Source organism: Giraffa tippelskirchi, chromosome 13, assembly GCF_054371585.1.
Source record: "Giraffa tippelskirchi isolate mGirTip1 chromosome 13, T2T-mGirTip1v1.2.pri, whole genome shotgun sequence".
NCBI lineage: Eukaryota > Metazoa > Chordata > Mammalia > Artiodactyla > Giraffidae > Giraffa > Giraffa tippelskirchi.
In genome coordinates, this window is record NC_137287.1 from 7,563,527 (window position 1) to 7,591,099 (window position 27,573).

General features: G+C 46.3%; 2 protein-coding genes across 2 annotated transcripts in view; one reads left to right on the forward strand and one right to left on the reverse strand.

Annotated features, from left to right (window-relative positions):
• The first annotated feature begins 669 nt into the window (after window positions 1-669).
• PRKRIP1 (PRKR interacting protein 1) lies at window positions 670-27,188 on the forward strand. Its single transcript, XM_081557830.1, has 6 exons — window positions 670-814; window positions 1,429-1,507; window positions 2,303-2,403; window positions 7,956-8,041; window positions 8,771-8,838; window positions 25,134-27,188. Exons 1-6 carry the CDS (start codon window positions 689-691, stop codon window positions 25,232-25,234), a joined length of 561 nt encoding a protein of 186 aa, XP_081413956.1. The 5' UTR covers window positions 670-688; the 3' UTR covers window positions 25,235-27,188.
• ALKBH4 (alkB homolog 4, lysine demethylase) overlaps window positions 25,566-27,573 on the reverse strand; it is a 44,354-nt gene continuing 42,346 nt past the window's right edge. The window contains exons 7-8 of the transcript XR_014073316.1: window positions 26,604-26,854; window positions 25,566-26,275 (exon numbers count right to left, since the gene is read on the reverse strand). The gene's annotated coding sequence lies outside the window, so the exon portion shown is untranslated. The remainder of the gene's footprint in view (window positions 26,276-26,603; window positions 26,855-27,573) is intronic.

A 27,573-nucleotide genomic window follows, 5' to 3' on the forward strand; every position in this document is an offset into this window, starting at 1 on the left:
TCTTGTTTATGCCTTGCGACATCATGGCCCCAGAATGGCCTTGCACGACAGTGGTGTTTAGGAAACTGTCTGTGTCCAACAGGAGAATCCGAAGGTCTAGCTGTGAGTGCCAGGCCAGCTCCCAGATGCGAAGGGCAGCGCTCTTCTTTCTCTAGGAAAGTCCCGTTCACTCGACCGAGATGTATTTGTTGGGTGCCAGGCGCGGAGTAATTCGAGGCAGACAAAAGAGATACGGCCCCAGTCCTCCTCCGGGAGCCCACAGTGACGTCTGTGCTGTCTTAAACAGATCGTCAGAAACGGCAGGGGGAGTGGACCAGACCCAAGGAACAAAGGCCCGGGGGCGGGGGTGGAGGGTGCCGAGAGCATTAGCAGGGTGGCGGGCGAAGCCACAACTCGCACCGGGACTGCAGAGGTCGGCAGGGGCCAGACCCTCGGGCACACAGGGCCATCTCTCCCCCAGGGACGTGGGCGTTCGCTGCGCTGATCTGCTCAGAAGCAGGAAAAAGAAATCAGGCAGCTTTAATCAAAATAACCCACCCGGGCCTCGAGCTTATGAATATTCAGCAGCCTGCTTCCGGCGGGCAACTCCGCTCCGGCCGCGCCCACCTAGGAGACTGCGCTTGCGTCACTGGCGAGCGACTCTGTCGTCACATGCGCGCGCCGCCGCCCGCCAGGGAAAGCAGCTGTCATGGCGAGCTCGGCCGCCTCCTCCGTGCGACCGCCGAGGCCCAAGAAGGAGCCGCAGACGCTCGTCATCCCCAAGAATGCCGCGGAGGAGCAGAAACTCAAGCTGGAACGGCTCATGAAGAACCCGGTGAGACGAGGCGCGGGCTGACGGCCGTTCCGAGTCCCAACCCCTTCCCTTCCGGCGTCTCTGGGCGCTTGCGGGCCCTCTTCCCGCGTCTCTGAACGCGGGAACTCAGGAGCCAAAGCCCAGGGTCAGACCTTGGGAAGGAATAGGCGAACCGGACATAGTGAGCTTTCTGCTGCTCTTCTGTTAGAGCCAAGCGTGGAGAAGGGCGCTGCGGACTGGCTTCCCGTGCTTGAAGATCCTTTAACTTCGTGTAAACGGAAGCCTTAGACTGGAAAGATGCAGTCCGTGGGTTAGCACACGAGTTTATTCTAAACAGCAGTTAGGCATTGGCCCAGAGACCTGGGGGTTGGAGGTCTCCAGCGGTAAATGATGACTGACGTTCCGAGTTCTGCCCTGGAAAGTTGAGTTTAGCCCTAACAAGGCTGTGGGCTGTGATAGAACCCAGAATATACAGGATGAAGTAAAGCCAGAAGGGAGAAAATAAACTCAGCTTTGGGTCCAAGATGCAAAGCAGCCTTACTTCACTAGTTCCGTTAAAGGATTTTGGTTGTAAAAGATGTCACTTTGTCAGCCGGCTTATACATAACAAACGCTTTCATGTTTAAATGTTGCAGGACAAAGCAGTTCCAATTCCAGAAAAAATGAGTGAATGGGCACCTCGACCTCCCCCAGAATTTGTCCGAGATGTAATGGGTAATGTCTTTTTGGGTGTGTGTGTGTACATAGTTTTTAAAGTGTAGGTGTAAAACCTCCAGTTTTTGTTAATTATATCCTCATGGGGGGGGTCACTGATCCAATATTTTACTCTTACGATGAAGGGATATTATTGGTTATGGTTTGGCATTAGAGAATCTTCTTTGTTTTTTAGTGATATCCTTTTTTTTTTCAAAGTGGAATAGTTTTTATTTTGTTGGATTGTAAATTAACACAGTTCTAAAGAAGAATAAAGAACAGGTGTAAAAAAATTAGAACCACCTGTAGTTCCATGGTTCTACTTGTAACATTTTGATACAGCCTTGGAAACCTCTTTTTAGTCAAAACCACTCATGCTTAAGAAAAAATGTTTTTACAAAAATATGGTTGTTCTACACATACTATTTGAAACTTACTTTTTTTCACTTCATAGATCATGGCATCTTTTCAACTCAGTAGAATCCTAGCATATCATGTGAAATCCTCTGCTCGGGGAGGGGAAAGGTCACAGACTCTTTTTTGGGTTTCTGGTCTCTGAACCTCAGTCTGCTTGTTCTCTTAATACTTTTTGAGAGTAGAATTTTTAGGGACTTCACATTCAACATTCATGCAACAAGTATTTAATGATACTTACAATATGCCAACCAGTGTGCTAGGTTCTGGGATACAGAAGGGAATAGGGCAAGCTTGATCCCTTCCATCACTTCTGGTATCTGTCCTTGGTCCGCTTTGATTAAGGGTAGCCTGTGTTGGTAATTGGATCTCATCAAGAGCTCTGGACTGTCCTGGCTCTAGGTTCAAGCGCTGGGGCCGGCAGCGGAGAATTCCACGTGTACAGGCATCTGCGCCGGAGAGAGTACCAGCGACAGGACTACATGGATGCCATGGCTGAGAAGGTTAGTGAGCCAGGAGGCTGGCTGAAGCCTGGGGTTTAGGCGCTGTGCACTTAAACCTGAGGAAAATAAACAATTGAAGAAGAGTAGATACACCTGGTTGTGGCTTGAGTGAGGGCTGCCTTCTGAAGTCAGCACGAGAAACATGTCAAGTTGAGTCCAGGTTACTTCTAGGTCAGACCCAGCACAGCAGGGTGCGCACACTAGGAAATGAATGAGGGGAGGGCGTCTGCCAGGTGGTAGAGGGCCAAGCGGGGTCCCCTCTCCCCACCAGGCCATTTGCCATGGAATAGGAGGCAGGATCTCACATCACCGGAGTTATTACTTCTCTATAATTTTCTCTCTTTGGCTGAATGCCTGTAATTCCAGTTAGCTGTGTGTCTGGTGCGAGTACTGTGCTTTCCAGTGTTTTTGCCTCTCTGAGTTTTCTAGCTTTGAGGCTGGCATTTCTTCATGACACTTAATAATTAAGAATTGAGGATATCTGTGAGTTTCTGGTGGTCTGGTGGTTAGGATTCAGCCCTTTCACTGCTGTGGCCTGGGTTCAATCCCTGATCTCAGAACTGAGAATCCTGTAAGCCTCCAGGGCGGGGCATGGCAAAAATAAATACAATTTTTAAGTTAAGAATTGAGAATTGCTTTAGAAATTGTACTGTGCTGCTGCTGCTGCTAAGTCGCTTCAGTCGTGTCCGACTCTGTGCAACCCCATAGACGGCAGCCCACCAGGCTCCGCCGTCCCTGGGTTTCTCCAGGCAAGAATACTGGAGTGGGTTGCCATTTCCTTCTCCAGCGCATGAAAGGGAAAAGTGAAAGTGAAGTCGCTCAGTCGTGTCCGACTCTTAGCGACCCCATGGACTGTAGCCTGCCAGGCTTCTCCGTCCATGGGATTTTCCAGGCAAGAGTACTGGAGTGGGGTGCCATTGCCTTCTCCGAATTATACTGTAAGAACTCTTAAATTTTCCATTGCTTGATGGGAAAGGCCAGAAACCTCTCTCCTATTGCTCTTAAGAAATATTCTCTTGGACATTTCACTTGTTTTCCTTTTGGAATTGGGTTTTGGAGTTATTTTATACACACCAAAAATGTTGTTTGATTTTTTACTAGATTTTAAATTGAATCTGTAACTTAACTTGAATGAGAATGGATGTCAGAGTGTTTAGTCATCTCCTCTGGAAACTTTTGTCTTCTTTTGTTTATATCTCTTTGTATCTCTCAGTGATCGTCTATGGAGATTTCACATATGTCTCACTACATTTGTTCAAAGATTTTTTTTTTTTAAGTATTTTGATTGTAGTGATCCTATTGGCCTGGCCAGAATTGAGTTTGAAAAAGTACCTTTATGATTTTCGAGCAGAATGGGGTAATTGCCGTGGTGGTTTTCACCTGGCATTTGTGTGCCCTCCAGCCAGCCCTTAACTCGGCCCCCAGCTGCTGGTGGTTCTCCAGCTACTTCTCATCTCCAGTAATTAGTTTCAGGTGACTTGTCACACAGCTATGCCAGGTCACTGATGGCTTTGCACTGTCTGGAATAGAAAAACTCTGTATATAGACACTTAGTTCAGTTCAGTTGCTCAGAGCCTGTCCTTCACCATGTGAAAAGAAAACGTTTGCAACTATGTCGATTCAAGGTTTGTGAAACATTTTTCTGTATTTTCTCTGGGTTGTTCATCAATACATAAAAACTTTGACTAAAGAGTGTCCAACTCTTTGTGACCCCATGGACTGCAGCACACCAGGCTTCCCTGTCCATTACCAACTCCCGGAGCTTACTCAAACTCATGTCCATCGAGTCAGTGATGCCATCCAACCATCTCATCCTCTGTCGTCCCCTTCTCCTCCCGCCTCCAATCTTTCCCAGCATCAGGGTCTTTATTCTAGTGAGTCAGTTCTTCCCATCAGGTGGCCAAAGTATTGGAGCTTCAGCATCAATCCTTTCAATGAATATTCAGGACTGATTTCCTTTAGGATAGACAGCTTGTATCTCCTTGCAGTCCAAGAGACTCTCAAGAGTCTTCTCCAGCACCACAGTTCAAAAGCATCAATTCTTCGACACTCAGCTTTATAGTCCAACTCTCACATCCAAACATGACTGCTGGAAAAGCCATAGCTTTGACTAGATGGACCTTTGTTGGCAAAGTAATGTCTCTGCTTTGTAATATGCTGTCTAGGTTGATCATAGCTTTCCTTCCAAGGAGCAAATGTCTTCTAATTTCATGGCTGCAGTCACCATGTGCAGTGATTTTGGAGCCCAAAAAAATAAAGTCAGCTGCTGTTTCCCCATCTATTTGCCATGAAGTGATGGGACTGGATGCTGTGATCTTAGTTTTCTGAATGTTGAGTTTTAAGTCAACTTTTCCACTCTCCTCTTTCACTTTCATCAGGAGGCTCTTTAGTTCTTCTTCACTTTCTGCCGTAAGGGTGGTGTCATCCGCATATCTGAGGTTATTGATATTTCTCCCGGCAATCTTGATTCCAGCTTCATCCAGCCCAGCATTTCTCATGATGTACTCAGCATATAAGTTAAATAAGCAGGGTGACAATATACAAGTTTGATAAACTCCTTGGAACCAATCTGTTGTTCCATGTCCAGTTCTAACTGTTGCTTCCTGGCCTGCGTACAGATTTCTCAGGAGGCAGGTCAGGTGACCTGGTATTCCCATCTCTTTCAGAATTTTCCACAGTTTATTGTGATCCACACAGTCAAAGGCTTTGGCATAGTCAATAAAGCAGAAATAGATGTTTTTCTGGAACTCTTGCCTTTTCAGTGATCCAGCGGATGTTGGCAATTTGATCTCTGGTTCCTCTGCCTCTTCTAAAACCAGCTTGAACATCTGGAAGTTCATGGTTTATGTATTGCTGAAGCCTGGCTTGGAGAATTTTGAGCATTACTTTACTAGCTTGTGAGATGAGTGCAGTTGTGCGGTAGTTTGAGCATTCTTTGTCATTGCCTTTCTTTGGGATTGGGATGAAAACTGACCTTTTCCAGTCCTGTGGCCACTGGTGAGTTTTCCAAATTTGCTGGCATATTGAGTACAGCACTTTCACAGCATCATCTTTTAGGATTTGAAATAGCTCAACTGGAATTCCGTCACCTCCACTAGCTTTGTTCGTAGTGATGCTTCCTAAGGCCCACTTGACTTCACATTCCAGGATGTCTGGCTCTAGGTAAGTGATCACACCATCGTGATTATCTGGGTTGTGAAGATCTTTTTTGTACAGTTCTTCTGTGTATTCTTGCAACCTCTTCTTAATATCTTAATATCTTGAGCACTTTTTTAAAACTACTTTAAAGGGCAGGAGATAGAGCACGGTTGTCTCAAGTGCCGTCAGTTAGTCAAAGTTTTTATGTATTGATGAACAACCCAGAGAAAATACAGGAAAATGTTTCACAAACCTTGAATCGACATAGTTGCAAACGTTTTCTTTTCACATGGTGAAGGACAGGCTCTGAGATTAGAAGGAAAAAGAGATGAAAGAGAATCCTTACCTTCCACAGTGACTGAGAAGAGTGTCCCCACCGTGGATAGCACATGTGACTCTTGCCAGAGCCCTCACCAGGGCCAGCAGTAAGCGGGGACTCTGTCTTGGTCACTTGGAAAGTGTAGCTGCTTCAGACATTCACAGCTCAGCTTCTAAACAGACCAAGCGCTTTTAGCTCGAAGGTGTTGCTTTCTAGTTGAACTCTAATTGAAGTTAAGTCCTGGGAATTCCCTGGCAGTCCAGTGGTTAAGAGTTGAGCTTTCACTGCCAAGGGCACAGTTTCAATCCCTGGTTGGGGAACTAAGATCACACAAGCTGTGCAGCACGGACAAAAAAAAAGACGCTGATGCCTTTCTGAAAGGAGGCACTTCTTTTTCATCTCATAATTCTGCCCTCAAAGAGACTTTCTGCGTCAGTCTCAGCAGAACCACGCAGCCCTGGCAGTGCAGACCAGCAGAGGTGATGAAGCCATCTCTTCCTCTGCTGTCTCCCTTTTTGCCCCCCCGCCCCCGACCTTTATGGCTATAACTACCAGAAGTAGAGGTAACACTCTTTTATCTGAAGATGTCTTTATAGTGTTTTCCTGTAGGTTACTGCAGTTCATTGTTCTTCCTAAAGGCTTGGAAAAGGAAGAATTACTATTCCCCCATTTTATAGATGTGGAAACTGAGGCTTAGAAACAGGTATAGCTGCTAGGAAGAAATAATACAAGGGGTGGATATATGTATGTATATATGTACTCACATATACATATGTACCACATGTATGTATGTTTAGGTAATGGCAGTGCATGTTATGCTACCTTAGAATCTGTCTGTTAGTAACTGTAGGTAGTCAGGATTGAAAGTTCCGTGGTTCCAGCCCTCTGGCCACTGCACCTGGGGAACTCTGGTCACTGTCTCTGAAGAAATGACACACTCCTGTGTCTCCTTACTCTGAATACTCTTAGTACATTTCTGACACTTCTAGTCACCGAATCTATGGGAATTTTCCCCACACCAACCAGTTCTGTGGCACCAGGCGAGTGTCCTACAATTTAACTCAGTTCATACACTACCTATGTGGAGATAACTTCAGATCTCAGAAGTTAAGGACTCAGTCCTACAAGACTGTCTTCCACCCCCAGCTTCAAAGGCCTACTACACGTCTCCATTGTCATCTGTGCTTCTGACCCACTGACTGTAAGGCAGAGGCTTCTATGACCCCCTCCTCAAGGCTCCATTCATTTGCTTAGAGAGGCTGACAGAACTCAGGAAAGCATCTCACTAGTTTCCGGTGTATTGTGAAAGGCTGGAACTCAGGGAGAGCCGGATGGAAGAAGGTGCAGGGAGAAAGAACGGAAGCCCTGCACCTCCATACGGTCACCAGCCCAGGAACTATCACACCCGCCTTTGGGGATTAGAGGCTTCACAGTGTGGACATGGGTAAATCATTTGGCCGTTGGTGATTAGTTCAAGCTTCAGCCCCTCTCCGCTCCCTGAAGGTCAAGGAGGCGGGGCAGAAAGTTCCCGTGGCAACCAGCCCTGTTCCTTAGGGGCTTTCCCAGAGTGGCTCATACACTCCTGTAGTTGAAAGGGCCTGGTTATAAATAACAAAAGATACCCATTTCATCTTTATTTCTGGAGCTTTGTATCTGGAGTTAAGGAAAAAACTGGCAACAAAACTAAATATTACAGTAAAAGATCCCCCTGTGGCTCTTAAATAGGAAGTTTATAAGAGTTTTAGGAGTTTTGTGTCAAAAAAGTAGACAAAAATCAAATACATATTTATTTTAAACCATAGCGTAACATTTTCCAAGGCCCTAGTGAAAAAGCCAGTAGTGCTGCTCTGCCTTCAAGATATACAGTGTGTTCTTTCATACTTTCTGCTCTTAGGTTTACTTGTGCATGAATGGTACCTTAATGAACTAAGTCGCTTCAACATCAGAGACCTATATGTTGATTTCCTGCCCCACCTATTGGGCAACTTCTTCAAGTGGCCCCAGAGACCTGGCTGTGCCTATAGCACCCCCAGTGGTGTGACTTCTAGAGTTTTCATGCCACGTCAGTTTGTCTAAGTGATGTGGTTTTTTGCAGCAAAAATTGGATGCAGAGTTTCAGAAGAGACTGGAAAGGAATAAAATTGCTGCAGAGGAGCAGACTGCAAAGCGTCGGAAAAAGCGGTAAGAGCTTTGTGGCATCCCATAGCTAGTGAGACATAGGGCAGGAAATGTAAAAATAGATGGTTGGTGAACAAATCCTTCTTGTGGTCAAAAGTTCACCTGTATGGCCTGTTGAGGTCTTGGGTGTTAAAACCTACAGTGGAGCACCCCAGTAGGGAAATGACTTTTCTTCCTGGGGAGAGATCAGTTCAGTTACTGCCCCCCACCCCCAGCTTGCTACAGATTTTCCAAGGCTTGGGGGTCAGCACTTTGGTGGTGGCATGGATTTCTGTGTCTCCTCTATGTCTGTATTTTAACGAAAGGTTTAGTAAGTTGCTATGAGCAAACTTGGCAGTTAGCCTCTCCCTGAAAGGAGGGCGTGTAACCTCCCTAAGTGAGTACATACAGGCTGCGTGTGTGTGTGCGTTTTAATAAATGCTCCCTCAGCTTTTAGAGAGGTGAGCAGGATTCTAAAAGGAGTCCCTAAATATCTTGGAATGAAAAAGTATCGCCAGTATCAGTTTCTCTGGATTGCTTTATCACCTCAGGACTCCAGAGAATTTGATCTTGATTCATGAAGGACACAGGTTGATGATGTTGGAGTAACAGAGGCATGAGGAAGTACTTCTTTCGTTTTATTGTAGCATTTGTGTAGTTTCTAAATCGCTGAAGGTTCTATAAGTAGAGGTTTATTTTCTAAAATATAAAATGGGTAGTTAAAGAATTAATGTATTTATTTTACATTTGTAGCCAGAAGTTAAAAGAGAAGAAATTACTGGCAAAGAAGATGAAACTGGAACAGAAGAAGCAAAATGAAGGTGAGTGGACCCACTTTTTCCCTTTGTGACCTTTCTCAGTGTTGATCACCGCGGTTGACCTGTCAAGAGTGCGGTTTAGAGTTTGGAGCTGGTTGGCTGGCCTCTGAAGAGATGGGGGCTTGTTTCTGTTAGTTCTGACTCATTTAATTTTCAAGTGTCAGAAAGGCAAACTGGTTTAAGCAAAAAAGAAAAAATACTGGCTCATGTTTAGTCCAGGACAGACCTCCTTTCAGGCCTGCTTGTGAAGGAGCGCTGATGTTATTGGCATTTACTGTCTCTTTCTGGCTGCCTGTCCTCAGGGGGCTTATTTCCCCCTGATGGTTCTAAGGTACCTGCGGCTGCTCCAGGCTGCACCCTGGCTTATTCTTGTCCAGTAGGAAAGACTGAGGGAGTGTCTCCAGCAGAAGTGTTTCTGTGTCTCTTTGGCTCTTATTGATTCACTTGGCAAGTCAGTTAAGAATGCTTTTGGCTACAAGAAATAGAAAACTCAACTAGCAGTAGTTAAGCAAAGAGGAATTATGTTTCCTCACGTCGCAAGAAATCTGGTAGTAGCGGCCCAGTGTGGTTGAGCAGGTCAGGACTATCAAGCTCAGCATCCCTGCAGTTCTTTTGACCTTGACCCTGGGGGCATGAGGTGACTGCTGCAGTTCCTGGCATCATACTTAACATTTAAAGCAGAAAGAAGAGGGGAAAGAAGTGGCACTTGTCTGGTTTTGTTTTTTTAACTGGCGAGCATACGATCCCCCAGAAGTGCCCATCAAGTATTACCTTATATCTCGTTGGTCAGTACCAGGTCACTTTGCTGTCCCTTTATGTCATCAGGCTAGATGAATAGAAAGCAGAACTGTCACAACTATCTTTAACCTGTCGTGCTCCATCACAGGATGGATGGTACATTGCCACCCTAGACAGAATTGAGGTTTTGTTACAAGCAGTAATAGGGGTGAGTAATGTGTCATTATTCCACAGTGTTGCCAGTCCTGCCTACTTCTGAACCCATCACAAGGCCAGCGGTGCCAGTCACTCCTTTGGGAGCCCCTGGGCTAAGAATCAGAGAGAGGTCCCAAATGGGAAGGATCAAGGATGCTAAGAGACCCAAAAAATGACAACTGATCACCACATTACTGAATTGGTGGCTATACCATGATTGACTAGACATGTTTCCTGACTGGACAGTTGTGATTTCTATTAAGATAAAATCAAACCTGTGTTGACATACTGAAATATGATCAGCCCCTTCTATGACCAGTTTTCTTACAAGTTGTAAATGTACTATAATGGGCTTCCCTGGTGGCTCAGTTCATTAAGAATCTGCCTGCAATGCAGAAAACCCAGGTTCAGTCCCTAGGTGGGGAAAGTCCCTGGAGAAGGAAACGGCAACCCACTCCAGTATTCTTGCCTGGAGAATCCCATGGACAGAGGAGCCTGGTGGGGTACAGTCCATGGGGTCACAGAGTCAGACACAACTTAGTGACTAAATCATCACCATGTGACACACTATATATGACATGATTTTAGCCTGTCACTCACCATTTCTGAGAAGAAATTATTTTACAGTGCCAAAATGTGATGGCTCGGACCTCGTCCCTCAAATAAACCGCTTCATCATGTCCCCTGTCCTTCCCCCAGCCCCTACACACAGAGGAATGTGGGCGTACTTGGTTCAAGGCCAGGAGGGTTGGGCACAGGTGCCAGTCTCATGTTCTGTTGAAGAAGGTACTATGGCTTGGACCCCAGTATATTGAGAAATAGAAAGATCTCCTTGGCTCAGGTAATCTGACCTTCCCTCCCCAGGGCTTGTTTTTGCTGCTTGTTGTTTTTTACTGCTATTTGTGTGTTCAGTGAGTTTCCTGAACTAACTCTCTGAAGCTTGTATTCTTTGTTGTGTGTGGCAGCTGAAGTCTTTGCTTGCTTGGCTTAGTGGTCAGCTGAAGATTAGACATTTCCTGAAATGGTTTGAACCAGTAAGTCTCCTGATACTTGCCAAGGGCCTTTTCCGTGTGTGATGGAGCATGTCTTCAGCATTCTGGCAGGCAGTTTACAGCTTTGCCTTAGCCTTCACCTCCTTGCACAGAGCCTCAAGGTTAGCCAGAGGTGAGATGAGGGTCATCACTTGTTTGTCTTAGACTTGTGCACAACTGTGCACGTGCATATAGCCTTCTAGAGTACCAGCTTTTCCCCTTACACTTTTGGTCCGTTTCTTGTTTGTTTGAACTGTTACCACTGCCTCAGGCAGCTATGATGTTAAACAGTTGCCACTGATGGTTTCTGACAGATACCTTGGGGAAAGGCTGTTCTCACTGAGTCAGGTTGAATCAAGACAAGCCTTGGGAGTGGAAGTTTCCAGTGAGCTGCCAGCCAGGTCAAACAAGGACGGTGCTCTGGGTATGGGACTTCGGAGGAACTCCCACCAGGGGCTACTTGTGCCTTCTCACAGCTACTGCGATGAGGAGGCTTTTGATTGAGCGGCTTCCTTGGATCTGGGGAGGAGGAGGAGGAAACGGGACAAGTTAAAACAACCACGAAGCTTGCTGTTCTTACCGAAATCCAACTATTTTTATCAAACCACCCAGGGAACATTTCTAGAGTTCTGAGAAAGTTGATTCTGACGATTGTTGTCAGTGTTCTCAACAACACTGCTACTTTTATGGAGGAGCAGTTTAAGAGGACCCTTCTGAAAGTGCTACCATCTCTTTAAATTTTAACCTCCCTGTATTTGAAATGTGTTTCCTGTAGCTATCAGATATGTGGGTCATGTTTTTAATCCATTCTGACAGTCTCTATTTGTTGATAATGTTTGAATTTTAGGGCTGCCACTTTGTTTTGTTTAATTCTCTTTTTGTTTGTTTCTGTTTCTCCTTTCCTGTCGTCTTTTGGATTTATTTGAACATTATTCTTTCATGTTTTTAACTCTTTCCCTTTATACAGCCTTTTAGTTTTTCCTCTAGAGCTTACTCTATTCATTCTGCTTTCACAATCTACTTAGAATCAGCATTTCACTACTTTAAGTAGAATGTAGATATTTTTCATCACATAGATCTCTTTAATCCTTATCTTACAGCTGTCTTAGGTATTGTATCTCCATACACTGAAAGCCCCTTCAGATAACGTTACTTGTTTTTAAGTTGACATATAGTTGACTTACAATGTTATTTCAGTTTCAGGTGTACAACATAGTGACTTGATATTATCACAGATTGTGCACCATACAGCTATTATAATATCTTTGGTTATATTTCCTATGCCATACATTACATCCCTGTGACTTATTTATTATGTAGCTGGTCATTTGTACCTCTTTATATCTCTTCACCTGTTTTGCCTTTTCCTCCATCCTCCCCCTCCTCTGGCACCCACTAGTTTTTTCTCTGTATCATTGGAGTCTGTTTCTGGTTTAAGCAGATTTTTAGATTCCACATATAAGTGAAAACATGCAGTATTTGTCTTTCTCCATTTGACTTATTTCACTTAGCATAATACCCTCTAGGTTCTTCCATGTTCTTGCAAATGGCAAGATTTCATTCCTTTTTATGGCTGAGTAATATTCCTGTGTGTGTGTGTGTGTGTGTGCGCATGCGAGCATGCGCACATATTTTCTTTGTTCATTCATCTGTCAGTGGACACCTAGGTTGCTTGTGTGTACATGTGTGTGTGCATACATGTGTGTGTGCACATGCACACACACATCATTCAGTGAGTCATTCAGGTCTGCTGGCTATGAATTATCTTAGCTGTTCTTCATATGTGCCTTGGAGGAGGAAATGGCAACCCACTCCAGTATTCTTGCCTGGACAGTCCCATGGACGGAGGACCCTGGTGGGCTGCTGTCCATGGGGTTGCACAAAGTCGGACACGACTGAAGCGACTTAGCATGCATGCATGCACTGGAGAAGGAAATGGCAACCCACTCCAGTATTCTTGCCTGGAGAATCCCAGGGACAGAGGAGCCTGGTGGGCTGCCGTCTGTGGGGTCACACAGAGTCAGACACGACTGAAGTGACTTAGCAGCAGCAGCAGCATATGTGTCTATCTTTATTTCACCCTTGTTCTTATGGGGACATTCTCACTGGATAAGAATATTGGGTTGGCAGGTGTTTATTTCAGTACTTTGGAAATGCTGCTCCATTTCCTCTGGCCTCCATTGCTAATTAAAAAAAAAAAAAAAGTTATTCAGATTGTTTTCCTATTATTGTTTTTCCCTGGCTGCTTTCAAGATCTTTAGGTGTCAGGAATTTGATTACGATGTGTTTGCACGTGGATTTCCTTGGGTTTATCCTGGAGTTGCGTTTGGAGTTCACTGAGCTACATGAGTCATTGGTAAGCACGTGTCTTTGTCAAAGTTGGGATTTTTTTTTCCAACCTTTTTTTTGTTGTTGCTTTGTTCACATTGGATAATTCCTGTTGATCTGACCTTGAGCTGCCTCTTCACTGTGTTGTTTCCAATCCACTATTGAGTCAATCCGGTCAATTACGTTTTTCAGAAAAGTTTTTATTTCCATTCGATTCTTTATACTGTCCCTTTCTTTGCTGCAGTTTTCTATCTTTCCATTTGTGTCAAGATTCTTCACTCTTCCTGGAAAAATATCTCAATAGCTACTTTGAAGTGTTTGGTAGTTCCAGCATCTGGGTTATCTTGACATTAGCATTTGTTGATTGTCTTTCCTCGTGCAAGTTGAGATTTTCCTGATTCTCCACATACTGAGTAATTTTCTGTGGATCCTGGACATTTTGAATGTTCTGAGACTCTGATCTTGCTGATGTTTGTTTTAGCAGACAGTCATCCTGGTTGTGTTCAGAACACAGGTTCTGATCAGCCTTCTGTAGATGGTGGCCCCAGGGACAGTTGGGTTTTTAAAGCTGCTGCTGTGCTCTCCAGATGTGTCCCGCGGGTGCCACCCAGTGGCCAGTCAGGGTTTAGTTGAGTTTGGTTCTCAAAGAGCTCGGCAGGATGATGAGGGCCAGATCCATGGATGTGCTGTCAGGGCGACCCCAGGAGTTCATAAACGACTTGATGATGTCTCTTCTAATCTCTCCATGACCTCGCCGGTAGTTCCTGGTTTCCTGGAGCTCCCCTTTTCAGATCTCCAGCCAGAAGGTCGGGGCTCTGGTTACCTACTCGGCCGCATGCTTCATACAGTTGCTCCTGCATCCAGGGCTGAGTGGTGGGAGGACAAAGAAGAAAAGTAACCGAGTTTGCCTGGCCATCTTAGGACCAGGGCTCCTCTGATCAGAGAGAGAGGTTCCCCTCCTTCCCAGTGTTTGTGCCGCGAGCCCCCATTGCCACCACAGTCACTGTGGCCATCCTGACGCTGGCAGAGAGAGAAAAGACAAGAGCTTCCCCTCGTCTGAACATTGGGAACCCACTTTCTTACTCCTTGAACCAGAACTAGAAGGCTTCTCTCAAAACTGTATCTGTGCCCGATCTCCACTTCTTTTTTTCTTTTTTTTTTTTATATAAATTTATTTATTTTAGTTGGGGGCTAATTACTTTACAATATTGTAATAGTTTTTGCCATACATTGACATGAATCAGCCATGGGTTTACATGTGTCCCCCCTCCTGGACCCCCCACCCACCTCCCTCCCCATCCCATCCCTCTGGGTCATCCCATTGCCCCGGCCCTGAGCATTTGTCTCATGCATCGAACATGGAATGGTGTTCTGTTTCACATATGATAATATACATGTTTCAATGCTATTCTCCCAGAACGTCCCACCCTCACCTTCTCCCTCAGAGTCCATAAGACTGTTCTATGCATCTGTGTCTCTTATTCTGTCTCGCATATAGGGTTATCGTTACCATCTTTCAAATTCCATATATATGCATTAGTATACTGTATTGGTGTTTTTCTTTCTGGCTTACTTCACTCTGTATAATGGGCTCCAGTTTCATCCATCTCAGTAGAACCGATTCAAATGTATTTTTTTAATGGCTGAGTAATATTCCATTGTGTATATGTACCACGGCTTCCTTATCCATTCGTCTGCTGATGGACATCTAGGTTGCTTCCACGTCCTGGCTATTGTAAACAGTGCTGCGATGAACATTGGGGTACACGCGTCTCTTTCAATTCTGGTTTCCTCGGTGTGTATGCCCAGCAGTGGGATTGCTGGGTCATATGGCAGTTCTATTCCCAGTTTTTTAAGGAATCTCCACACTGTTCTCCGTAGTGGCTGTACTAGTTTGCATTCCCACCAACAGTGTAAGAGGGTTCCCTTTTCTCCACACCCTCTCCCGGTCTCCACTTCTTTGTGCTGGATTGCCCGGATCCAGGCTGAGGGGTACTGGAGAGAAAAAAGAAAAAAAAACAAACCAGGAAGTGCAGTATTGTTCCAGTGGTACTTTGTATTCTGGTCTTTTCCCCCATTCTGCTTATCTTTCAGAGTCCATGCATTCTGTCCTGGGGCTATAAGCAGTGTTCAGTGGAGAAATGGAGTCAAATGTGCTTGCTCTGTGTTACCTGGAACCCACCCTCCATTTGTTTTGGGGGGTGTGGTTTTTTTTATTTTTTGGTTGTGCTGGGTCTTCGTTGCTGTGCGTGAGCTTTCTCCAGTTGCGGCCAACGGGGACAACTCCCCAGTTGCGGTGCACAGGCTTCTCCCTGTGGTGGCTTCTCTCGTGGTGTGCGGGCTTAGCAGTTGCGGCGCGCAGGCTCCGTAGTTGCGGTGCATGAGCTTAGTTGCTCTGCAGCATGTGCTGTCTTCCTGGCCCAGGGCTCTAACCAGTGTCCCCTGCATGGCAAGGAGGACTCTTAACCACTGGACCACCAGGCAAGCCCTGTTTGGTTTTTTGAATCCAGTTACAGGACTTGACATTTAGCTCTTGCACGTTTCAGCTTGCTGTTACTGTCTGTTGATTCAGGTCTCCACAGTCGTTTTGAATTCTGATTCTGGAACTGAGCATGTTACCGTGTCTTTCTGGTGTTGTGATGGGCAGGTTTGATAAACATACCTCCTTTCTGTCATTGGTAAAAATACTGAGCCAGCCAGACTGGGCCAGGGAGCTGCAATCTAGGCTGGCATGGACCTGTTCACTAAAACCCTGGGTGGAGTTATTCTCCAGCCAAGAATCAGCCAGACTCCCTCTTCTTTAATCTGACCCACAGAGGAATCATAGGAAACTGAGAGGCCTCTCGAGGTCACGGAGTAAGCACGGTAGCCGTGGGGTCTTGGCTCAGCACTCTGTCTGACTCACCTTGACCTCAAGCATCTCTCTGAGCAGATTTTTTTTCCCCCTTAATTTTAGCTTATAAAATGATAAGCTCTTTCTTGATCTAAAATTCCGCAACTTGGTATCTTTGCCAAATGCCTTGCTGTAATGAAGATACACCATCTTTGGGAGGGGGCTGGGGCAGAGGGGTTCCCTCCCCTGTAAATCCAAGAACCCTTTCAGAACAAGAAACTGAGGTTACTTTGCTCTGAGTTTGTATTTATTGAACCTGTGATGGGTCTGCGGAATCAGAGTAACTTTTTAGTAATCAGTTCTGGAATTGGAGGGAGGTGGCAGTACCCCAGAGCTGAGATTTCTTAAATCTCCCTTTTCTTGCCACTTTCTCACCATAGCTTCATGTTACCACGCAGTTTCCAGTCCCTTCTCTTTGATTTGCCTGAGGCTGTGAAGAGTCTCGGAGATGACAGATTTCATCCAGGGTGTCTACCCTGTTTAAAATGGCCCTGTGCCCTGGCACTGGGTCTTCCCCGGAGCGTCAGTTCTACCAAAGGGATAAATGTTTTCATCCACGTCGCATCGTAGTAGTGCAGTGCTTTTTCAAACTGAGAGTTGTGATCCTTTACTTACTGGGTCATGAAATTAGCTTAGAAGTTACAGATTTTTTTTTTTTTCCAAAAGAATAAAACAGACTAGAAAACATCACAGTGCCTCACATCCTGGAGTAACTGTTTAGTGAAATTTTCTTTTCGGTTTCTAGGTGGGTTGTGGGCTGCAGTGAGACAGGCTTGAAAATCATTGTTATGATACATGAGCCCCACTCTTCTTGTGAAGTTAGCACTTGTACATATTTTTTAAATGATTAGTGATGATGCATGGTTGTATATGCTTCTCACCAAATGAGCAGGACAGAGTGTTATGGGGATAACTTCCTAAAGGGGGTTTGTGTGCCTTTCCTGCACCTCTCAGTTCCTTCCTTATTTTTCATTTTGGGAAAGGAGGATTTCTAGGTGGTTGAAATTAATAAATTTAATGTGGTGATACTCAGTTCTGCCACAAGGTGGCTTCAGTGCACCTCTGGGTTCTTGATGGACTTGGAGCTAAAGCCCTTGAGCTTTTTGGCTCTTCTATCAGTGGTGAGGGGCAGCTGGCTAGGAGTTCCGTTCTGTTCCTGGAGAGGAAATATCCCGGCTTGTTGTCCGTGCTGGTCCAGCAGTTCAGTGAAGTGAGACTTGTCAGAATGATATCACAGGATGGCGTTAAGCCAACCTGGATTATGAAAGCCTTGATATCCCCAAACAATATATTCTAACACTAGTGTCAATCGTGACGCTGGCTCGCCTACCAGAGAAACCTTAAGGTGACGCGTTACTAAGCACATCAAGGCCAGTTTCTCCAAGGCTGGGGTGGGGGGAAGCAGGTGAGGGAGATAAAGTGGTATAGACTTTCACGTACAAAATAAATGAGTCACAGCTGTGAAATGTGTGGCGTGGGGAATATCATCAGTAACGTTAATATCTTTGTATGGTGTCAGCTGACAACTAGACTTATCGTGGTGATTATTTTGAAACATACAGAAATAGTGAATCACTATGTTGTATACCAGGAACTAATATAGTACTATACTTCAAAAACACTCCTAGAAAAAGAGGTCGGATTTGTGGCTGCAGAGGTCAAGGGGGAAGGGGAATTAGATGAAGATAGTAAAAAGAAACAAACTTCTGGTTACACAATAAATAAGTCCTGGGGATGTAATATACCACATGATAAAGATGATACTGTAGTTATAAATGAAAGTTAACAGACTTGTCTGCAAAAGGGAAAAAATTTTTTTTTCTGTTTCTTTAACATTATGAGAGATGAATGTTCACCAGACCTGTTGTGATTATTTCAAAACTGGGGTGGGAGGAGCAGTTTATCAGCCTCAGCACTGTGGACACTCTGGGCCAGATGGCTGTTTGTTGTGAGGGAGGATATCCTTACACTGTAGGATGTTTACGAGCATCCTGGCTTCTACCTCCTAGATGCCAGCAGCACCCACCCTCCCCTCCGTCACTGACAGAAATGTCTCCAGCCCTTTGCCAAGTGTTTTCCTCACGGGGGAGAGGGACAAAAGTGTCCCCAGTTAGTACGATCCCTGTTTCGGCTGGTGTCTGGTGTTGGAAAGACACTCAGTTTATGTTTTGGATCGAACTGTCTCAGTGCCACAGTTCTTCCCCGTACTCTCTGCGTCGGGAAACCGTGAGGATCCTTTGTGTCTTTTGAGAGTAAAGGTAATACAGGATCATTTTAGAAATGTTTAGAATATGCAGGAAAGAAAAAAAGTCAAAAATAAAAATTATCTGTAATTCTTACTTAAAAAAATCACTTCAACATTCTCATGACGTTTATTTCAATTTTAATCTTTATATTATGTAAACCTATTTACATAATTATCATATTTATAGCTGTGCTACTTTTATCATATAACATTGTATCACAAATAATTTCACATGTTCTTATAACTCCATAGTGCAAGGAAGGATTTTTTTTCCCAGTCTTTTCATTCATCTGTTATCTTGGGTTTTTGTTTTGTTTGTATTAAAGTTAACATCAGCTTCAATTACACTCAGTGGCATTTTACCTAGTATTCTTATAGTCTTGTGAATAAAATTTCAGATACCTAGATTTTAAAATCGTCTGTAGACAGTAGTGTAAGAGTAATGGATGGAGGTCAAGTATCATCATCCTAATAGATCACCTTTCTTTCTATCCATTTTCTTCTTCTTTTTTAAATGTTTGTTTATTTGACTGCATTGGGTCTTGGTTGCAACAGGCGGGATCCTTCGTGGCAGCACACAGGCGCAGTAGTTGGGTTGCTGGCGCTTAGTTGCCCTGAGGTGTGTGGGATCTTAGTTCCCTAACGAAGGATGAAACCCGCATCCCCCGCATTGCAAGGCGGATGCCCAGCCACTGGACCACCAGGGACGTCCCTGTCCATTTTGTTTTAATCTCACCATGTGAACATATCATCTGTATGTAGTTATAATTGTAGTATATGAACATGTTTCCATTTGCTTACTTTTATTTAACATTATAGGAGAAGGCAATGGCACCCCAACTCCAGTACTCTTGCCTGGAAAATCCCTTGGACGGAGGAGCCTGGTAGGCTACAGTCCATGGGGTCGCTAAGAGTCGGACACGACTGAGCAACTTCACTTTCACTTTTCACTTTCATGCATTGGAGAAGGAAATGGCAGCCCACTCCAGTGTTCTTGCCTGGAGAATCCCAGGGACGGCGGAGCCTGGTGGGCTGCCGTCTTTGGGGTCGCACAGAGTCAGACACGACTGAAGCGACTTAGCAGCAGTAGCAGCAGCATTTAACATTATAAGCACTTCTAGTCCTTCATAACTTTTTCAATGACTGATAATATCCAGCAATTGACATGCCATGATATACCTAACACTTTCCCTTTGTTAGACATTAGACTGATTCCAGTTTTTCTCCTCTTTAGAAGATATTTTAGTGAATTTATGAACCTGTCTCCCTTCCCCCTTTCTGGGTCATTTCCTTGAGATAAATTTCTAGCAGTGGCAGTTATTAGACCACAGAATATAAAGAGAGTTTTTGGCTCTGAAATGTATTGCCAGTTTCTTTCCAAAGAAGTAGTACCAGTTTTTACAGCCATCAGCGATGTGCAGTGGTGTGCATTTTACCATGTTTAAAAAAAAAAAAAAACTTAACAAAAATATAGATCCAGATCTGGCAGGACTGTGGCAAGCAGCCTCCACGCTTTTCTCACCCACCCTGGACAGCCTCCAAAGCTCTTTCTAAAACAGGTTGGGTTGTCATTTGTTCTCCTACACTTTCCTGATGGCTCAGACAGTAAGGAGTCTGCTTGCAATGCTGGAGACCTGGGTTCGATCCCTGGGTCGGGAAGATCCCCTGGAGAAAGAAATGGCAACATACTCCAGTATTCTTGCCTGGAAAATCCCATGGATGGAGGAGCCTGACAGGCCCCAGTCCATAGGGTCACAAAGAGTCGGACAGGACTGGGTGGCTTCACTCCCACTTGTAACAGTCCTTAGCATTTGTTGAACATTTACTATGTAGCCCCAGTTCTAAGTGCTCTGCAGGTATTAACATAATCCTCACCACAGCCCTGTGACAATCCCCATTTTACAGTTGAGGGGCCTGAGGGACCAGGCAGTAATGGGCGCCCACAGAGCGAGCAGATAATCCCAGACAGTGTCTCCCCACTGGCCTTGTGCTGACCCCCGAGGTGACTGTGCTTGAAACCCAGCCAGCAGCCCTGCATGCACGCCCTTTCCAGTCTCCCCACCCTTGTCCTCTGACCACTCCCTTCCACATGTCCTCTGCTGTCACCAAGCTTTTGTCACTGTTCTCCCACCTCTGCTCCTGTTCAGGCCTCTGTGCTCTTTCTTTCTCGTGCTCCCAACTCCCCGTCTACCCAGAAAGCTTCTGCTCATCTCGCACCTTCCTCTCCTTGTAAGACCTTCCCTACTGTCCCTCCCCACCCGGCCTCCCACCTTGCTCCCACAGGGTTTGGTTATGGAATCTGCTAAATCACATAATGTGTTTATTCAGTCGCCGTCTCAGTTCCCTGAGGGTAGGCAGTGTCTTTTTAAAAAAAAAAAAAAAAAAGCTTGGTTTTAGAATGATTTTAGATTTACAGAAACTCTGCGAGGATAGTATAGTACAAAGAATTCCCACATGCCCGGTTTCCCCTGTTGTTAACATCTTAATGTGCTTCATTTGTCACAGTTGATGAACCAGTCTTTCTTTCTGTTTCCTTACTTTTTACCTAGTGCCTTTTTCTTGTTCCAGAATCCCATGTAAGGTGTCACCTTACATTTAATCATCATGTAGCCTTCAGCTCCTGTTCGCTCTGACAGTTCCCCAGACTTTGTTTTGACGACCTTGAGAGTTTCGAGGGTCAGGTGTTCCGTAGAATGTCCCTCAGTTGGGGTTTGTCTGGTATTTTTCTCATGAGTTAGTTATTTGGAGGAAGAAGACCACAGAGATAAAGTTGCATTCTCACGTCAGGGCTGGATGCTTATCAGGATGACTTGTCACTGTTGATGCTGCCCCCGATGCCCATCTCAGGCAGTGCTCGTCAGGGTCCTATACAGACAGTGACTCTTGGCTTCCCCTTCCCACACTGTACCCTTTGGAAAGAAATCACTCTGCACAACCCACGCATAAAGGGTGGGGGGTCACGCAGCCCCTCCATGAGGGTGGAGGCTCTGCATCAGCTATTTGAAACTGTTCTGCATGGATCTGTCTGGTCCTCATTTTCTTTGTAACAGTGTGGACTCTGAGATACTTATTTTGTACTCTAAGTTTAATCCAATACTACTTCATTTTCTTGCTCAGATTGTTCCAGCTTTGGCCACGGGGGGCTCTTTGATATAGTGCCTGTCCCTTTCACAGACTCCCACCATTGGTGGAGTTTGGGGGTTTTGCTTTGTTTGCAACAGCATCTCCTTCCTTCCTGGTACTACAAGGTAGTCCAGACTCATCTTACGTATTTTCAGCCCCTAACCTAGGATTCGGCCATTCCTCTGCATCCCGTTTCTTTTTATTGGAGAATGAAATAATTTTGTCGAAGAGCCAAATGACTTGAATGTGTGCCAGATTCCTAAGTTTCTCCTCTCTGAGAGTGATACTTCTAGGCTCCGACAACCCATCTCCTACACACAGGAACCAGTTGTGTTTAGAGCTTGTCAATCACAAGCAGTGCTTTGAGCTCTCCTCAGTCAGTCAGCATCTCGGGCATCCAGACACCACATTCCCCGGACACCCAGATTAATGAGTGTTTTACTGGTTTTTTTCCTCCAACAATTACAAAAGTTTAACAAAAATGTTCAGTAGTAAAATGTACACAACCCAGTTTTTACAGTAAAATGCAGGGGAGGGGGCGTGTGGAAACTGTTGATTCTCTGGTGAACACAGCCATTGTTCGTACTGGTTCCAAGGCTGTGACGGGATAACGTTTCCTTGTATTACCACCACCCCACAGTGTTGTCCTGTTGCCCACCAGTACCCATCTCCACACGCTCACCTATCACAGGATTCATAAAGGATCGGATCCCCACAGTATTCCTTGGACATGTCCGCCACCATTTAATTTCAGCAGTAACTTCTTGTCTGTACATTTCTTCAACTCGGGAGGGTGAGCCTTGCTCATGCTGTCTACTCGGTGAGCTCAAAGACGTCTCCAACTGTCCTGTCCCTTTAAGATCAGAATTCAAGAGGAAAGTCTGCACTTGTCTGCCTGTTCAGACCTCTTTGGATATGGTTGGTGGTCCTCAGGCTTGAGGCTGATCTGGGATGACTGACTTACAGAGCAAAACAAATAATCAGCAGTTGCACCCTGGGAGCGCAGGTCCTAGAGCAGAGCTCTCCAGCTGGTAAATGGGGAAAGGGGTACATGTGGCAGAGACCCCAATCACCTTGCCTTCGGGGTGGAGACTGAGTGCCCACGACCTCAGACAGTGCTCAGGGAGCACTGCCCGAGGAGTCCAGGGAGCTCAGAGCTATGTGTCTGGTCCATCCCTCACTTTTCACTTGGTCTCTGCATAGCACGTTCTTTCCTTCTTTCTCCCCCTCCCTGCCCCCCTTCTTCTTCTTTTTTTTTTTTTTTTTTTTACAGTTTTGGTGAAATACACATAACACAAGATCTACCATCAGCACAGTTCAGTGGTACTAAATACATTCGAATTGTTGTCAAACCATTATCACCATCATCTACTCCCACAACTCTTTTCATTTTGTAAAACAAAAACTATCTTTGAAACAGCCGTTCCCCATTCCCTGCTCCTCCCAGCGCCTGGCAGCCACCCGTCTCCTTTTCCGTCTCAGAGTCTGGTATCCTCAGGACCTCCTGTAACAGATCAGAGAGCATATGTCATCCTGTGACTCCAGTTTGACTCAGCATAACGTCCTCAAGGTTCATCCCCTTTGCAAACCCCGTCAGAATTTTTTTCCTTAAGGCTGAATCACTGCACTGTATGAATAGGCCGCATTCTCCTTATCCATTCATCGTGCTCACTCGTTACTGTTTGCGCCTCACTTTTCTTACTTTGTATTGGAGTGTAGCAGATTTACAATGCTGGGCCGCATTCTCCTTATCCATTCAGCGTGCTCACTCATTACTGTTTGCGCCTCACTTTTCTTACTTTGTATTGGAGTGTAGATTTACAGTGCTGGGTTAGTGTCGGGTGTACAGCAGAGATTCGGCTGTGCGTATATCCTTTTCCAGATTCTTTTCTCATCTAGCCTGTTTATTTATCTCGGCTGCCCTGGACCTTTGTTGCTTGTGTGGGCTTTCTCCAGCTGTGGCGAGGAGGACTCCCATGGCGGTGGTTCTCTTGCTGTGGAGCAGGGGCTCTAGGTGCACAGGCTTCAGCAGTTGCGGCGAAAGGGCTTAGCTGCTCTGTGGCGTGTGAGATCTTCCCCGATCAGGGGTCAGACCTGTGTCCCCTGCACTGGCAGGCAGATTCTTATCCACTGCGCCATCCGGGAGGTCCTCATACAGGTCATCGCGGAGTATTGAGTAGAGTTCCCTGTGCCGTACAGTAGGTCCTTGTTGATTATCTGTCTTATATGAAGTGTGTGTATGTAATTGATCCCTCCCCGACACTTCCCCACACCATAAGTTTGTTTTCTAAGTCTCTGAGCCTGGTTTCTGTTTAGTGAATAAGTTCATTTGTGTCATTTTTTAGATTCCACATATAAGTGATACCATAGATGTTTGTCTTAGTTGATCATCTCAGGCGATCCCTGTTGCTGCAAAGGGCTGTATTTCGTTCTTTCCTAAAACTGTCACCTCAAGTTTCTTTTGGTCTCCATCTCCCTATGCTTTTCTGCAGGCAAGGTAGGCAGAGGCTTGAAAGTCACATAGTCCAGGTTGGAATCCTAGGTCCTGGTTTTACTGATTGTGAAACCTTGATTAGCAAATTACTTAACCTGAGCTTGATTCCTTGCCTGTAAAATGGGTATAGAGGAGCGTTACTCATCTCATAGACGTTGTTAGAATTAAACAAGAGGGCACAGACGTGCAGAGACCGCACAGCGCCTGGCATGTGATAGGTGTTCAGCAAATCTTAGCTACTAAAACATGCTCATCATTTGTACTTTCTCATTCTCGTTGGCATGAGGTTAAGGAGGAGGAAAATCCTAAGGAATTAAATCGTAGAGATGATTTCAACCCCTTGCCATGAATGCTCTTTAGTGTCGCAGCCAACAGTGTGAAGGTGGATAATAGACTGTGCTGTGCCCTGGGCACCCCCAGGCCTTGAAGCTCTTTGGTCCTGTGATGAGATGACAGCAGTAGCCAAGCTCTGGGTGCCTGGGGACACTGGGTCACAGGAGGGAGTTCCTGCACTTCTGCAGGAGGCACCCACCGTGCCCGCGGGTGGCCGCCTGGCATCGTCGGGGAGCCGGAGGGTTGGTGCGGGCTCCAGCTCCACCTCGTCCCAGCTCTCGCCCACTGCCCTGCTCCAAGCAGAGGGGGAGCAGGAGTCAGGAACAAGTTGTCTTTGTGCTCTGCTCTTGGCCAGCTCAGCGGCTCTGTGGGTACTGGCAGACACACCAGGGAAGACGCTGGGATTCAGAGGCGCGCGTGGAGTGTTGGTGGGAGGCTTTCTGGGTCTGTGGGAAGAGCTGGGAAGCTGACATGTTTGTTGTGGGCGGGGCCCTCTGCTGCGTGGTTTTTGAAAGTCCCTTTGCAGACGGGGTGAGAGCAGGGACGTGAGCAGGTGTAGTCAGCCTCGTTCAATGGTAAAGGGCAGCTGGGGGTGTTGCCTTGCCAAGATGATGGACTGGGAAGGACCATATATAAAGCAGTGAGGCCCAATTTCTGGGGCATCAGGATCTCGTGTGGGCTGGACCCTCTTAGAGGGATGAGGTCCACCTTTCAGCAGTGGTAGGTCTGTTCTGGGACTGGCCCTTTATTCCTGGGGGTGGTGTTGGGGACTCACGGGCGCGAGGACCTCTCCGGCTCCTCGCTGTCCAGTCTAGGGACGGCTGGCACCTGGGTTTTCCCCAGCAGTCCATTCTCAGGGAACCCCTGATTCTCCAAGTGGATTTGTGTGTTGCTGATCCAAATGCCGTGTGATTGCAGGATCCAGTGAGACTCAGGAGCAGCCATCCAGTGGCTCCGAGGAGGCATCTGGGACAGAGGACGAGGAGGAGGACGCGCCCAGCTTCATCTCGGGGCAGTGACGGGGCTGGCCCCGCAGCTGTCTGGAGCCTGGCCCGTCCTGGGCCCGGGACTCCGAACGCCCTCCCAAAGCCTCATGGAGAGACGCAAGCGGGAGCCCCTCCTGAGGACTCAGAGCCCTACTCATGGCAGGACTCGGCCGGTAGGGAGAGGACTGCCTCCTGGACACGCAAGGGCACTGCCAAGTGGGGTTCGTTAATGTTCTCACTGAAAGAGGGGAACAGTATGAACTGGTGCCCCGGGGCCTGCTCTCATGTAAGTGGACAGTGATGAGCTTGGGGCTGGTTTCTGTGAAAAGAATGTTTGTTTAGTAAAGAACAGAAAAACTCCAGGTTTTGTTCGGACCTGTGACATGTTAATTACAGAAGCTGCAGAGAGGCTGTGACAGGACAGGGAGGGGGCTGGTCCCAGACTCAGAGGAAACGGCCTTGGCTCTGGAAGGAACCCTCATTGCAGGGCGTGGGGCCTCCGTTTCCTTCAGCTGAGGGTGCAGACTGCACCCCAGGACTCGTCTCGCCGCCCCGCATCCCAGCAGCTGCAGAGGGAGACCGAGGACTGAGCCAGGGGCGGAGCCAGCAGAGGGGACCCTGGTGTGAGAGGAGGCCTTCGGAAAACCAGCTGGTCATAGTCAGCGGGTAGCGGAGCCAGGCTGGGCTGGACCAGAGCAGGTGGCCTGCGGGACCCTGCTGGACCGCAGGGGTGTGGGTGACACTGGCCGAAAGCTGCATTTTCGTCAAGAGGGAGAAGGGGGTCTCAGCCGGAAATGGAAGGGGTCTGAGGGCAGCCCTTCAGGCCAACAGGAGAGACAGAGATGCTTCTACCGAGAGCCTTCGCTCGCGTTTGTTGTTATCCCCAAGTTTATAGGTCTCTTGTGCCTTTTATAGAAAGTTTGATAGAATTAAGGAAATAGTGGTTTCAAGTGAAGGGAAATGAGGCGACATCTTACATTTCTTGATCTCCCTGGCTCCATCCTGAGCCATGTGACATCTGTGATAACGTCTCTTTCCACAGTTTAAGTCACAGGAATTTTCTTTCCCAGGAAGCTGAAATGGAAAGTCAGCCCTCATAAATTAGCACCCAGTCTGACTGTCCGTTTTGAAAGTGGTGTTTCGCTTTCATTAGGGACTGACCGGTTAGTTCTGCGTCCTCCTATCTTTGAACTGTTGGTTTCCTTTGTCCCCTCAAAGTGTGTGTGTCAGAGCTCGTGCTTTGAGCCTGGAGCCCTGCGATTGAGTCCCGGCCCTGCCTCCGGTGGGACAGGGAACTCCAGGCAAGTCCCTGCCCGGTGCCCCCAGCCAAGAGCTCAGAGCTTCCACAGCAGATGTGTGCCACGCAACTGGGCAAATGACTAGACTGGGTGTTTGTTTTTACCTTTACTGGATGTCAGAAGATGATGCTTAGGGAGATGTCCTCCAGCAGTTCCTAGTGACGTGTAGTGGGGTTTTAGTCCCTTAGGTTGAATGACTCGCGGGCTTTCTGTTACCAACCGGAAACCTGGATCCACTCTCCCAATCCACTCAGCAGAACCAAGCGACTGACGTTGCACTTGGTGTTATCATAACCCAGTTCACTGCGGGGCATCAAGCAAGAACAGGCCAGCTGGTGCTCAAAAGCCCAAAAGACTGTGAGGGAGAGAGTCACAGGGTATGGGATCAGCTCATGTACGGTTCCGATTGGTTGATGGTGAGTAACTGGGTGGTGATTGGGGAATCTTAGCTTTCTGGTTCCAGCCCATCTGGGGTCTACATTGCTGGTGGTCAGCGGGCAGGTAACTTCTTTCACCTGGTGGGAAATCTTAATACCTGCAAAACAACTCAAGGGTGTGGTTCAGGATACTACTTATAGCCCTTGAGGAGGAACTGAAGGGCCTTGACTCTGTTTTATGGCCAAATTATTCTCGACTGCTTTGTTTCTTCATTTTCTCATTTGTAATTAAATTTGCTCTTTGGAACGTAAGAATGTGGGGGAAAGTCATTGACTTTTTTTTCTTTTTACAATTCTTTTCATTTTTAAAAGAATTCCCAAGTTGCTTAGTGCCAGTACTTTGTATTATGAAAACATTACCTCTCTGATGGCTTTGTCACAGCACCTGGACAAACGCTTGAAAATTAGACACAGTACAATGAGGATAGAGATCCAAACACACCTGCCGTATACCCAGATTCGTTACAGATGGCAAGCAGGAAAATCAGTTTTGGAGTGAGCCATTTTTATATAAATTCTGTAACCAAGGAGTCTTTTGAATTAATTCTATTTGTTTGGGTTTCAGCTTCTCCAGGGCTATTTTTTAAAATATATGTGTGTGTGTATATGTATATAACAGGAGCTGTTGGCCACTGCA